Raw genomic sequence first — 15,002 nt, 5'->3', positions numbered from 1 at the left:
CCCCTGCATCTCTGGCATGTACCCCAGTTCTGTATGCATAAATAAAATAAATCTTTAAAAGCAAAAAAAAAAGTGCAGTTCCCCATATCATGTGAAATTCTTTTACCCTATGACCCAAGAAAATCATTCCCTGAGAATTAGAATACAATAGAAGACCCCAACAGTTCTGTACTGATAGAGGTAAAGAATCAACTTAAAACACTAGTGAATTAAATTGGTCCATCTGTAAAGAATCCAATTTGCTAATTCAGTGATAGCCTTGGGTTAACTACAGAAGAACACCTAAGACCTGTATTACAAGTCCCTGATTGAGTGAGGAAGAAGTTTATTTTTGACATAATTCTCAAAGTAAGGCATAGGTCAGATCTCTGGGACTCAGTGGCACACTCTAGAGCAGTGTCGTCCTTTTTCTAGACACCCCAATTCTTGGTTGCAAAGAAATTTAAAATTGACTTTTTCTTTTGCACTATACGTACATAAGCTTTCATTTCCTCCCTTATTCTGGTTCGTCCTGTATTAGCATCATGATATCTCTTGTCTCCAGTAATATTTCTTATTATGAAACCTATTTTGACAGTTATTATAATAGTACTATGGACTGAATGTTTTTCATTCTTCCAAAGTTTATACATTAAAAGATGGCTCCCACATCTCTTGTGATTAACTATACAAGGTTCAGCTCTTGTTCCATCATTTAACTTGATGTAAGATGGAATAGTAATAGTGCCTGTCTTGTGAATTTGTTTCAAGTATTAAATGACTAGCACATTAAAGCTGTAGCCATTAAGTCAAAACTCAACATGAATGTAAATGGCAGCATGCTTATAGGTCTGGGGCTCGGAGCTATTTAGAGTCATTTTTGGATGCATGTCTGAAATGTGTTAAGGTGTCAAACATAAACAGTTACACGGTTTTGGGAAGTAGGTAAACCTCGATTGGTTATCCATGGATGATTCTTCAAGTGAATTTGTAAAGAACCAATTGTTTAACTGGGGATGTGGAATTGGGGTATGACAGAAAGGGAATTGCATATTTGAAAGGAGCACCTGGAAGCTTCTTTGGATCTGGCAGTTCTTTTTCTTACTTAGCCTGAGTAGTAATTATGTGAGTGTAGATTTTACAACAATATGTTGTTTTTTGTATATCTTTACATGTGTATATCTAGTTCTGTCAGCATCTGATAGGGAGTACTAAAATAGCTAACAATTGATGCTTGACTGTTTGAATTCTGTCAGCTTTGCTTTCTGTATTGTCTAACTCTGTTAGGTACATACACATTTATAACTGATATTTATTGGCCCTTTTATCATCATGATACATCTTTTTTTTTGTCTCCAACAAAATTTTTGTTTTGAAGCCTATTTTGGCTGCTATTACAATAGAGAATGCTATAGACTAAATATTTTCCATCCTCCCAAAGTTTATATATTGAAAACCAATGCCCAGTGTGATGTATTAGGAGATCAAACTTTTGGGAAGTGGTGAGGTCATGAGATTATAAAACTAGAGAGAATGCCCTTGACCACTCTGCCATGTGTAGTTATAGAGCTCCTATAGGCCAGGAGCAGGCTTTAATAGACAGAATCTGCTACCACTAAGATCTTGGACTTGACAGCTTCAGAACTGTAAGAAATCTTTGTTATTTATAAACTACTCACTCTATGATGTTCTTGTAATAGGAGCTCAAGCAGATGAAGACATCCCTTCCTCTTTTTCGTCATTACTGTTCACATGGTATATATATTTTTTGTCCTTTTACTTTTTTTTTTTTTAAAGATTTATTTATTTGTGCATACAAAACTGGAGTACAGGCCAGAGGCTCAGGGGCTGTGAGAGGCTTCACCAGAGACAGAATGGGGAGCAGAACAGGCAGATCGACGAAGTACACTGCTGAGGGGAGCAGCGGGCAGGTCAGGAGAGGAGGAGGGAATTGAACTCATGCGGAAGTGGCTTTAGCTTCTCAGTGCTGTGCTTTAACCCGCTGCGCCACCAGGGTGGGCCTGTCCTTTTACTTTTTAAAGATTTATTTATGCATACAAAAGCTGGTGTGCAGGCCTGGGGTTGGGCGGGGGAGGAAGTAAGATTCACCAGAGACAGAGTAAGGTGCAGAACAGGTTGATGTACTGAAATACACTGCTGAGGGGAGCAGCAGGTGAGACAGGAGAGGTATCCTGTGCCATGTGGGTCAGTTCCCTGGCCAGGGATTGAACTCGTGCTGCAGTGGCTGCAGGTGGCTTCATAGTGCTGCATTTTTTTTGTTTTGTTTTGTTTTTAAAGATTTATTTATTTATGCATACAGAACTGGGGTACAGGCCAGAGTTGCAGGGGCGGCGAGAGGCTTTACCAGAGGCAGATCGACAAAGTACACTGCCGAGGGGAGCAGCGGGCGGGTCAGGAAAGGTCTGCCACACCACGTGGTCTCCTCCGGGGCAGGCGGGAATCGAACTCATGTGGAAGTGGCTTTAGCTTCTCAGTGCTGTGCTTTAACCCGCTGCGCCACCAGGAAGGGCCATAGTGCTGCGTTTTAACCCCTTGACCCACCAGGGAGGCTCAGTCCTTTTACTTTGAACCTTTTTCTTTTTTTACTCTGAAGTGAGTCACAGATAGGAAATGTCTCTACACAGCTTAGTGATCAATTCAGTGGTAAGAGATCATGTTCACACACCTCAAATCAATAAAGCTTCTACCTGCTGATCTGAGTGGATTTAGAAGTGTATTCCTAGTTCAGGCAGTTTCAGCTCTGCCCCAGCAAGTCTCTGGTGTCTGGTATCTGCTCAGTATGTGCACAGGTTTCCTGATAGGACAGAGATGTGTGAGGAGCTTATCCAGGGCCTCTGAGTATCTCTTCTTAGAGCTCCCTGTTATGTTTCTGTCTGTTCCATGGGTCCATTGTCTGCCCCATTGGGACTGCAGCTACAAGCTGTAGGAACCCTGACCTTCCCCTTTGGCTTGCCACTCCACTGGCTACTTACCCACTAACACCACCACCAGATGGGGTTGTTTCACTTTCTGCTCCCTATCAAGTCAGCCTCCTCCCACAGTGAAACTGGCTATTCAGTAAGGCGATACCTGACAGTGGTAGAACTATCACATCAAGGAGGAAGAGGGAGCAGTCCCCAGCAGTACCCCCAAAGATTTCCTTGTTGTATCTTGAAGTTTTTTCCTACTTGTTATAAGCTTCTGTCAGGTTTTTAAGATGTGTTTCCTGGGCTGCTTCAATGAAAGGCCTAAAAACAGTGTCACTGTAGAATAGATACCTACTGGAATTTGGTTGCTAAATACACTCTTCACTAAAGGGTTCAGAACCCCTTGGAGAAATGACTGATTGCAATCTGGGGCAGACAAAATTCAAAACACTGCATCTGGAACATAATGTCCACATGTAGCAAAGTCCCCCTTAGAAGACAGACCAGACCCAGGCCTCCCTGGTGGCACAAGGGGTTAAGTCTCACTACTGTGAAGCTATTGAAGCTATTGGCAGCCACTGCAGCATGGATTCAATTCCTTGCCAGAGAGCTGACCCACATTGCACAGCAGACCTCTCCTGTCATGCTCACTGCTCCCCTCAGCAGTATATTTCAGTGTATCTGCCTGTTCCTGCTCCCCACTCTCTCTGGTGAATCCCCCACCCCACCCCCACCCCCACACACAGCCCATTCCCCAGCTCCTATATGCATAAATAAATCTTTTTTAAAGAAGCCATTAAAAAAAAAAACAGGACAGACCTAGGCCAAGGTCCAGGCAATCCTAGAAGTGGGCTAGGAGACTTGGGCAAAGTCTCCTGGATCTTGACCTAAAAGGGCCCTGTGGGATAAATTGGGGGCCAAAGGAGTACCTCTTGCCTAGGTCCGATGGCTGTACTATGCAGCTGTACAGTGTTTCACAGCCCACAAAACTGCAGAAGTAACATTGCAAACTTTTGGTAATGCTTTTACTGTCTTTGCAATATTAAAACACATGCGCGCAAACACAAACATACACAAAACTGAGTGATAATTGAATTCCCAAATTAAAGATAGTAGATTATATAGTCTATATTCAAAGGCGGATCATATGGGAAAATAAAAGATGGCCTGGGGGTAGATATCATTTCTGCTAGACTTGGAAAGCTAAGTTGAGAATATTTGGTTTGGGCAGGTGCAAGGAAGATGTGGAAGAGAAATGACACTCCAGTGTGGGGATATAAGCGAAAGAATAGAGTGAAGAATAAGTGCAGTGGATTTTGAGAGACAGTAATGACTTGTTCTGGTAGTAACTGAAGGAGATAAGATTGAATAGGTTGAAATAGAAGTTTTGATATAGTATAAGGAAGAGATTTCTGAGATTGTCTCACCTATAAACTGAGCAGTAAATACCTCCATGCCCATCTCAGAATTGTCTTGAAAAGCAAATGAACTAATGAATGTGATAGCAGATATTAAATAGTGAAATGCTATATTGCTGTCAGTTGTATTGCACTTTGAATACTAGACTGAAAATCTTGCAGTCACAGTAATAACCATATAAATAAACTGCAGGCATTGTCTGGGATTTTCCTTAGCTGACAGTTCCTGTGATTTTCCAATGTAAAATGGTGTCACTCTTTCCCCCCAAGTTTTCTGTGATGGGAAGAGTACTGAGTAAAGAGCCCTATAAAATTTCTTAGAATGGTTTCCATTCTTAGAGGAATAGAGTTTTAGAGTAAAAGTGAGGCCTTGCTGGAATGCGTTAAAAGGCTCTGTGGGGTGTGGCGAGGGCTCCAAACCACTTGAGACCAGAACCCGAAAAGAAGCGTGCCTGATGATAGTGCCAAACCTCACTCAGCCAGCTCACTGCGTGTGAAGGCTCAGCACTGTGTGTGCTAAGTGAGATTTCTCCACTGCACATCTGCTCTTGCATTCCTGAAACATGACACAGTCTGCGTGCCATCCTGTGGGGAAAGTATGAGACAGTCAGACAAACCCTGGTCCTTGCAGTGCGATTAGGTTCGTCTTTTGGCACAGCTGGGAGATAATGCATACTTGGCAGAGTGCTATTTTTAGCTGTTTCCAAGGAGATGTTCAGCATGATATTGATAATTGCATTAATCCTCAATCTACACAATCTGTGGAGGCAGGCACACTTTTCCTGCTAAATGGACCACTAAACTGTGATTTATCAGCCAAAAAATAAGATGCCTTCCTTAGAATAATTGGCCTCAGTAAAGTGTTCCAGGGTCCTTCTTTGCCAGTTAGTCCTTCGCCAGTTAGACACAGAGTGCCGCTTTTCTCTAGCTGGCTGCTTATGCTGCCCTTACGAGTAAATCCTTCTGGGTGTACCTTGGATCTGGGCTTTGCCCATTGGAATCATTTACCAAAAAATGATTCAACTCTTAACACATGTGTGTATACACATAACAGTTCACAAGCCTGATCTGGCAGTCTGAGTGATTCATCTGTGTTCATAGAAAATTCCTGACAAGTTGGCACTGGAGAACAAATTTTAGCTTGAAATTAGAGTTAAAGAAGAGGTCTAGTAAGCTTTAGTAATTAGTTAACTGCCTCTAAAATTTGTTTGTAACTATATTTTAATCAGCCTCATTTTGGCTTCCAGCATCTAATCCCCCTTCCTGTTTGGAGTCATTCTCCCATTGAGCACTCAGTCTTGTTAACAGTGCACCTCTCCCTCATCCCATCCCCTGATAGCCAAGGTATGTGGCCTACAGTGGCTTGTTGGATGACTGACCAATACTTTGACTGGATCAGGGCAAAGAAAATTAGGGTAATTAGGATTCATTTGCAGTCTTTGCAACCCTGTCCTGGCAGACTATTCCATGAAGGACATTGACTGCTTTCTTACTTCTGACAGCTCTGCCTTGAATCCTGTATTTTAGTAAGGCCACTCAGTAATTCCTTAAGCCCCCAGTATCTTTCCAGTAAGTCTGTCCCCTTAAAAATTTTCTTCTGAGATAATGCATTTTGTCTGAGATAATCCATGCAAAAGTCTTATCTACAATAGAGAGCACTTTAGTCCAGCATCTTCCTCCTGGGTATTGAGGCCACATTCTCCCATCTTGAATCCCATCACATTGATTGTATTTTTTCTGTATTCTTTAGATTAACTCTTCAGATATGTTGTATCTTAAAATGATTATTATTTGTAGCTGCTGTACATTCTGGTGCAAGTAGATACTATAGGAATGAGATTGTGTCTGTTTGCCACAGCTCTGTTTCATTGAGAACACGATAAGAAGACATTTAGAATGCACCATGGCCACAGCAGTGTATATTGAAATCTTCCCTGAAGACAGTATTTTTTAATGCATTAAAATTTTTTAGTAAAAATAGAAATGAGGGCCCTCCCTCAGCAGGTTGAAGCACAGCACTGGGAAGCTAAAGCCACTTCAGCATGAGTTTGATCCCAGCCTCAGAGATGACCCACATGGCGTGGCAGACCTCTCCTGGGACATGCCCACTGCTCCCCTCAGCAGTGTACTTTGACAGTCAGCCTGTTCTGCTCCCCACTCTGTCTCTGATGGGTCCTCTCAGCACCCCTGTACCTCTGGCCTGTACCCCAGTTCTGTATGCATAAATAATCTTTTTTAAAAAACAGACAATTCCTATAGCTTCATTTCCAAAAGAAAATAGAGTGGTGAAATTGGTTTTTTTTGTTTGTTTGTTTTAGTTTATTTTTACATCATTTTATTCCTTTTTCCATCTCAGTTGTAATCCCCTTGGACTTACCATCACCAGTTCACCCATGTGCCATCACCATTGTCCCATGCACAACAACCCCCCCCCCTCATTTTTGATCCCATTCCCCACTCCACCCCTGTAAAATGTCTATGGTATATAGTTGTTCATTATTATTTTTTCCCCCTGGTCCTTTATGCTCCTGCTATGAGTGAAACCATCCTTATTTTTCTTTTTCTTTCTGCCTTATTTCACTAAGCATGATCCTTTCCAGCCCCATCATGTTGCTGCAAAAGGCATGTATATCTTTCTTGATTGCTGAGTAATATTCCATTGTGTGTATATATACCACATCTTTTTTTATCCAGTCATCTACTTTTGGGCATTTGGGTTGATTCCATGTCTCTCCTATTATAAATAAAGCAGCAATAAACATGGGGGTGAAGGTGAATGACAGTATATTTTTACTTTGGTTTGTAATCTCAAGAGTACCAACTGTAAAGGCTGTGTGTTTCTCATATACATGGAATACCTTACTAATATTTTTCCTCCCTTTGAAGTTTTTTTTTTTATTTAGTTAAACTCCAAGAATAAAGGAAGAGATATTTCAAGGTACTCTGGTGGGGTTTGTTGTTGTTTTTTTTTTTTTTTTAATTTTACAAAAGTTGTTTGCTGTTATTTTTAAGGTACTGTCAGAAAGTGGCAGGTAGACCTTGCTAAACTGTTTGTATGCTGTTCAGAAGCACAGGCCTTGCACAAGCTAGCTTTGCTCTGCAGAGTAGTGTTCACTCTGCCTTTGAGTTTGACAGGTGGTTTTACCTTCTGTAAGTCTGTGTGTATCAGAATAAGCTAAGAAAAGAGAGATTTATGTAGCTGGATTTCTTCACATTTTCCTGTTCACCTGCTAGCAGTGGGCTGCACTGATCTGCATACACAGCCTGTCCCCGTCATGCACTGTGTGTCTCCTCCCTGATGCAAGACACAGTTGTAGCTAGTTAGCCTTAAGAGTATGTGTTTTGCAGAAAAATAATAGCTCATATTTTTGACCCCTTATTTACTAGTCATTGGATTACATGTGTGCTATCACATTAATACATAAAACTATTAAAGCCTCATTTTTTTAACTGAAGAAACTGTAGCTCAAAAAGATTTAGAAGTTGTCCACAGTCATGCAGTTAACAAGTAACAGATTCAGAATTTGGATTTAGATTTGTAGTGGTCTGCATACCAGTGGGTATGTTGTTTAGTTCCATTTTTAGTAAAGAGAAATTAAATGATGCAAAAGAGAAACAAGAAGACTGGGTTTAGTTGACCATTAAACAAATCAGCGTGTTTTTCTATATCTCTTTGAGATTTAGATAAGATGGAATCAGTTCTCAAAAGTTAAGTCACTGTCTATTAAATAGACTAATGTATAAAGGAAACTGACAACAAAAGTGTGTGAAATGATGTGATTCTCTCTTTTTCAGAAAAGAAGAGAGGAGAGCACTAAACTAAAGGAGGCAGGAAATGAACAGTTCAAGAAAGGAGGTAAGACCAAGACACAGGTTAGAAATAGGAATGCATAATGGATGCTGCTAGTGAGGATGGGAGCAAGGGAGAGGGAACCAGGGATTTAGGCTAACGGACTCTGGGTGCTTTAGCGTGATGGCATACATCTGTTCCCCTAAATCATACGCAGTATTGTCAGCTGTTGTTACTTCAGTAAAAGGAAGGAAGGAAGATGATAAGAGCTATTTTAACACTGATGTCTGGTCATCTTTAGCTGCTCATTCTTAAGTCTGTGAAGAAACACCAAATAACTTTTGCAAGCAAATAATAAATTCCTAATGATGCTTGTGTTATCTCCCCATACTTTGGAATGTTGTTTGTGACCAGGATCCAGTGGTTCTCAGATGACAGTGACCAGATACTCCTGTCTTTTGATGCTGGCGTAAGCTAGGTTTTTTTTTCTTTTTTCTTTTTTGCCCCTGTAATCCACTGTCTATACATCAGGAGGAATAATGCCCCAGCAGTTGCTTTGGAGACTCCAGCCTTGACTGATCAAGGCCTTTTGTTGCATTGCTGTGGAGAGCTCCCACTGTTCCCCACAGCAGCATTCTCCCAGAACAGCAATTTCAGTCTGACCTGGAGAGGGGTTTTGTTGGTAATTTTTGCTGCTCTTTTGTGTGCTGTTTTGGGGGATGACATATGAAGAAGGGTGTTCTTCATGTCCCTCTGTGTTTCCAGCATTTATTTAGGCATAGGTTGAGTTCACACCGATAATTTCAGGAGTACGTTTGATCTTAAAATAACCTTCTGTCAAGACTCAAACTATATGTTTTAGAAATCAGGAGTGGTAGGTACCGTCTTTCCCCTAGTTACTTTGAGGTTAAAATTTTTTGTTCTTATATCGTGATTTAACATCACTTTTTCCAAGAGAAGTAAAATAACTAATTTTGAAGATACATCTCTTTGTGTTTTGGTATAAATATGTCAACATGGGCACTCCCTGGTGGCACAGAGGGTTAAAGCACAGCACTAAGAAATAAAGCCACTTCAGCATGAGTTCAGTCCCCACCCTGGAGGTGAACCACATGGTGGGACAGACCTCTCCTAACCTGCCTGCTGCTCCCCTCAGCAGTGTATTTCGTCAGTCAGCCTGTTCTGCTTCCCACTTTGTCTCTGGTGAATCCTCCCACTGCCCTGCACCTCTGGCCTGTACCCCAGCTCTGTATGCATAAATAAATAAATCTTTAAAAAATGTATGAAAATATATATATGTCAACCTGAGAAAGAAGTGAATGGATGGTTTTTTCCTTAGCACCCTGAATTTATGTAGCAGTGAGTGTATCAATTTATCATCGTTTTCTCTCTTGAAGGCCTTTAGTCAACTATTTTTTACTCTCTTGCTTTTACATAGACTTTTTTTTCCTCATTCCAGACCAGATTATAAGAATGAACTGAATTCCTAATTTTAGTTTCCTTCATCTGTCCAGTTCCCTAGTCCCTAAACCCTTTCATAATGGATAAGTCAAATGAAAGCTGAACATCTAGAGCATTCTTCTTGAAACCTTTGTCCTGTGAATGGGAAGTATACTTCCTGAGAACCTATGGAATATAGTAGTATGAGGAATAAACTCATGAACTTTGGTCTTCTACCTTATCCTCAGATTATATAGAAGCTGAGAGTTCTTACAGTCAAGCCCTTCAGATGTGCCCATCCTGTTTCCAAAAAGACAGGTCTATTCTGTTCTCAAATAGAGCTGCCGCAAGGATGAAACAGGTATGTTTACCTTTTGTTTTTCAGAAAACCGTGAACTTTCAGTGTTTTCATAAAGTAGCTTCTCTCCAAAACCAGCATAAGGGTGTAAAATTGCCTCCCCTGTCTTGCCTATGTATTTCTCTGATATAAAGGACCCAGGAAGATAAGAGATTTTGAAAAATAAGATTCAGATTACTGTTAACATTTCCCATTAAAATGGCTGAGAAACACTTTCAAAGAAGACTGGCAGTTTCTACCAAATTAGGGTGGGTTAATGAAGTGAAGGGCCAGGTAGTGCATGTCCTAGAATAGCTACTGCTGATTATTTTAGGCTGCTGGAATTCTAGATAAGGACTCAGGGAAACACTGATGGAAATGCTGGGCTTAAAGACCCTTAGCCCTAAGATTCTGGCTTTCCTGTTGAAAGTGCAGACACAGTGAGAAATGTGTAACAGCTGGGATGAGAGGGGCCCTTAAAAGCAAAATATGGAAAGTGCTAAAGAATTTTGTATTTCCATAGCTTTAAGACCTGACATAGCAAGGTGAATGAGGAGTAGTTGTGAGAGCAGTCTTTATTTTATACCATATGGTTATTAGAATTTAGATTTGTTGCTGATTTGTCTGATAATCCTGTTTAGTCAACATAGTTAATTTTGCTGTATTAAAATGATGAGAGTTTTGAAAAAACCTAGCCAAGGCACAGGTATGGAATAGGCACAGGTATTTCACATACCAGTATACAGACATGAGGCAGACTCAAGATTTGGTAAAGTGGTGGTTGGTGGTTTGTATCAGTCATCTCTCACTTTTTCTTTGATATTGCCTGAAATTCCCCAGTTCCTCTACCAGCAGTCACTGTGGATGACCAGGTTGGAGTTTGTTGTTTTTTGGTTTGCTTTTAAGGGTGGGGGTTGGAGCAGGCATGCTTGAATCCTTGGGTATGCAGAAAACTTTTAAAACTCAAACTTGTGTATTTTATTATTGGATTCAGTCTCCAAGATGAATTTTTTTTTAATTTTTTTTTATAACAGTTTATTTTTACATCCAAGATGAAGAATTTTTAATGATTCATATGACACAGGAAAAGAAATAATTCTAGCATATACAAACACATTTTGTTAAGGAAAATGAGACATCTGTTCTAAATTTACTTAAAACAATATTAATTCATTACCATCCATTTGATTCCATGCCTAGTAGTTTTTAAATATCACTGGAAAATTCTCATCTTTTACATTGACTTCTCAGAGACATCTTGCCACTGTTCAGATTGGAAATTTTCAATGTGCAATGGGATGAGGGATTCCTTCACTGTCAGTGAAAATGTACCAAGTTCATTGGACCCTGGGATTTGGAGTTCTTGCTTTCCACAAAAATTTCCAAGTTATTGCTACCAGGTTAGGATTGCACCAACATAATCAACTAGTTCCTGGGTTAGGAAAATGTGTGCTCTAACTTGTCTTTTGTCAGCACATCTGAGGAGAGCTTGGAAAAGAGTTGCTTGGTGACTAATCCCTGTGTAGAAGATGGGTTTGTTAATGGGTGTTTTTGTTTTGCTGTTTTAAATTGCACTCTTAATCTAAGAAAAATTCTCTTATGAGAGACCTGAAAACTTTCAGAGTTAATGCACTGACGTGACTTATGAAACATATTCTGAGTTTTTCACAGAAGGGAAGGTTAACTACTTTAAGAAGAATTTCTGAAAGGCAAGTTTGCAGGCTCAGCACTCCTGACTGGATGCCCAGGCCAAGCTTTCCATTTCACATCTGGAGCCAGAAAAGGCAAACGGGAGTGAAGATAGAGTTTCAGGCTTAGCCTGAGAATAAGGTTTTTTTTTTTAATGCTTATATATATTATGTACACTATTTTACATATGTTTATACATATATTCAAATTTTGAAGAATGGTAAATGAGTTTTGGCTTCTTCACACCACCTTCATAGAGGCTGCCCCTCTAAGTATAGACGGCGTGAGTCCCCTAAAGTGTAAGTTCCTTTACACAAAGGATTCCCTGATAATACTTAAGTTCTTTAATCTAAAGAGGTCACTTGGGGCCCTCCCTGGTGGCACAGTGGATTAAAGCAGAGCACTGTGAGGCTATCTTCAGCCATTGCAGCATGAGTTCGATCCCTGGCCAGGGAGGTGATCCACATGGCACAGTGCCTGCTGCTCCACTCAGCAGTGTATTTCAGTGGATCTGCCTGTTCTGCTTCCCACTCTTTCTCTGGTGAATTCTCTCTCACACACACATACACACATACACACACAACGCACTTTGGCCCTGTACCCCAGTTCTATATATAGAAATTTTAAAATCTTAAAAAAAAAAAAAGGTAACTTGCTGAGAATAAGATGAACTGCACCTCAGCAACAACTACCACGGGGATGAAGAAAATCTCCACACAGTGGTACACTTAAGTTGCAAAAGACTTAATCCTATTTCAGAAAATTTAAAATACAAAGTTGTGGGTCTTAGATTTACAGAATTCTGATCAGCTGACGGAATACTGACTTAATACAGAATCACACAGATTTCTTTATGACAGGAATTCTTGGAGCTTTTAGTGTGCAAATTGCTGTGCTGGACATTGACAGAGATAAAGAAGTGTTTTTCAGGTGACTCTGGAACCTTATTTGTTTGCTGTGGGTAAAATACCCATGGCACCAACTTGATCATTTTAGCCATTTTAAAGTATACAATTCAGGGGCCTCCCTGTTGGCACAGGGTTTAAGGACAATGCTATCAAGCCATCACCAGCCACTGTGGCATGAATTCGATTCCCAGCTTGCCAGGGGGCTGGCCCACATGGCACACTGGACATCATCTGTCTCACCCGCTGCTCCCCTCAGCAGTGTATTTCAGTACATCTGCCTATTCTGTTCTCCACTCTGTGGTGAATCCTCTCACCCCCACACCTCTGGTTACCCCCCAGTCTTGTATGCATAAATAAATAAATCTTTAAAAAATTAAAATTAGGTGGCATCAAATTATGTTCACAGCATCACCACCCTTATCTGGTTCCCGAACTTTGCCATCACTTTTAAGAGGAAATGCTGTAACTACTCTACACACCAGCATTCTTTTTGGCTGAATCCCAAAATGCAGTTTGGTAAATCATTACTCTAAAACATTATGAAGAATATTTAGTATTTGTTGCAGTGGGTATTAAAAAAAAATTGAATTTGTTCTTCAAATTAAAGTTTCTGTAATATTATAGAAACTAATATAGAGAACATAGACATTTTTAGAGCTGGAAGAGTTAAATAGGTTAGTGCCCAACCTGGAACTCGAGTCTAGTTCTTTTAACATTTTCCAATTGTACCATGCTTCTAGAGTCAGCAAATGAAATTAATTTACTTTATTTGATGAATTGTTTTGTATTTTTGTTTAATCGATGGATTAAGTAAGGTTTTAGCTTATGTCATTAGACTTTGCGCCTTTACAGTAGAACAGATTAATGTTCTGTACATGTTAATGTTGTATTTTTTTCTTTCAGGACAAGAAAGAGCTGGCGATCAGTGACTGCAGCAAAGGTACAGCTTTTTGGTCTTGTTACATGTTAAGATACAAAAGCAACCCCAGCTCTTCAGACAGACATAAGCACTGTCCGGGTTTGCCCTTGAAGTGCTGTCTAGTACTCACTGTAGTGTAGACATGCGTGTGGAGGCACAGTTCGGTCACCTATTCTGTGTTAGTAAATATGTAATGAAAAATTCAAACCTACCTTGGTAACAGAAACTCATGGGATATAATTTAATTACTAGAGTGCCTGAATAACTTTTGTTTAGATTAAACTGAAGATCTTCACTGCTGTTAGAGCATCTAGATCTGTGTTTGGGTGGGAGGGCAGTGAATATGGGGGGGGTTGCTGTTGTGAGGGCCAGATTCTCTTAGGGAATTGGGAGTCTCTTCAGATGTAATAGTTCCAAGCATACTCATAACTTTTTTCTTTGTGGGTTTCTTTTTTTGTTGTTGTTCAATTGAAGTAATTTTGCATTATAAGTTCATCGTTGAGAATCACAGGAGTGTACACCACATGAAGTTCAGCGCTAAAAGCCCAAATCTAACTTTACCATATTGTTCCCTTTGTCTGGATTTACCACCTGTTCCCCCCTTTGCCATCATTTTAATTACCTTCAAGGTCTACACAGTGAATTTAGCCTTTGTTATACATGTTTGTTCATCCAATGTCTGAGTTCCACTGAGATCTTTTCATCCCACTAACTTAGACACCCAGACTAGACTATAGTTATCTGCATAGAACTGAGGTATAGGCCAGAGGTGCTGCAGGATGAGAAGATTCACCAGAGACAGTGGGGAGCAGAACAGGCAGATCTACTGAAATACACTGCTTAGGGGAGCAGTGGGTGAGATAGGAAAGGTCTATTGCACCATGTGGTGGGTCAGCTTCTTGGCTGGGGATTGAACTCAAACCGTAAGGGGTGGTAGCGCTGAAACTTAACTCTTAGACCACCCGGGAGGCCCCTAGACTCTACTCTCTTGTCAAAAAAGTTCTTTGTAGAGGACACAGTTGTTTTTCTAACCCGCTTGGTATGGAGACCCAAATTATCACATTTACTTGCACCTTACCATTTTTAGGATTTTTCTTTTTTTTTTTAAGACTTATTTATTTATGCCTGCAAGAACTGGGAAACAGGCCAGAGATGCAGGGAGTGAGAGGATTCATCAGAGACATAGTGAGGAGCAGAAATGGACAGATGTACTGAAAGACACTGCTAAGGGGAGCAGCAGGCCAGTCGGGAAGTCTGCCACACTGTGTGGGTCATCCCCCTGGCTGGAGATCTAACTTATGCTGCAGTAGCTGCAGGATAGCTTCACAGCGCCGTGACCAACAGGGAGGGCCCTCTTATGGATTTTTATAGCTAATTACTTCTTTTAATGATTTGTGTGTTTTACATTTTCCTTCTTAGTATATTTTCTCTGGGAGAATCAGTTGGGAAGAATCTTGTTTGTTATCTACTCCAACTCTTAGATTAAACTTGAATTCCCTTCTTTTCTTCCCGTTGTCACCCTCTGGCTTTCTTTTTTTTAAAGATTTATTTATTTATTCATACAGAACTGGGGTACAGGCCAGAGGCTCAGGGGC

The 15,002-nt window shown here is 40.4% G+C and overlaps 1 protein-coding gene across 2 annotated transcripts in view; it reads left to right on the top strand.

Moving 5' to 3' along the window:
* Positions 1-15,002, top strand: part of TTC1 (tetratricopeptide repeat domain 1) — a 42,105-nt gene that overhangs the window by 10,663 nt on the left and 16,440 nt on the right. For both annotated transcript variants that reach the window (XM_004689822.2, XM_012730122.1), the window contains exons 3-5: positions 8,120-8,180; positions 9,803-9,915; positions 13,392-13,428. In XM_004689822.2, the coding sequence (XP_004689879.1) occupies positions 8,120-8,180; positions 9,803-9,915; positions 13,392-13,428 (211 nt within the window). The remainder of the gene's footprint in view (positions 1-8,119; positions 8,181-9,802; positions 9,916-13,391; positions 13,429-15,002) is intronic.

Source organism: Condylura cristata, unplaced genomic scaffold, assembly GCF_000260355.1.
Source record: "Condylura cristata isolate star-nosed mole 26May11 unplaced genomic scaffold, ConCri1.0 scaffold00026, whole genome shotgun sequence".
NCBI lineage: Eukaryota > Metazoa > Chordata > Mammalia > Eulipotyphla > Talpidae > Condylura > Condylura cristata.
Note: the sequence above shows the minus strand (reverse complement) of the source record. Positions and strands in the feature narration are given on the sequence as shown.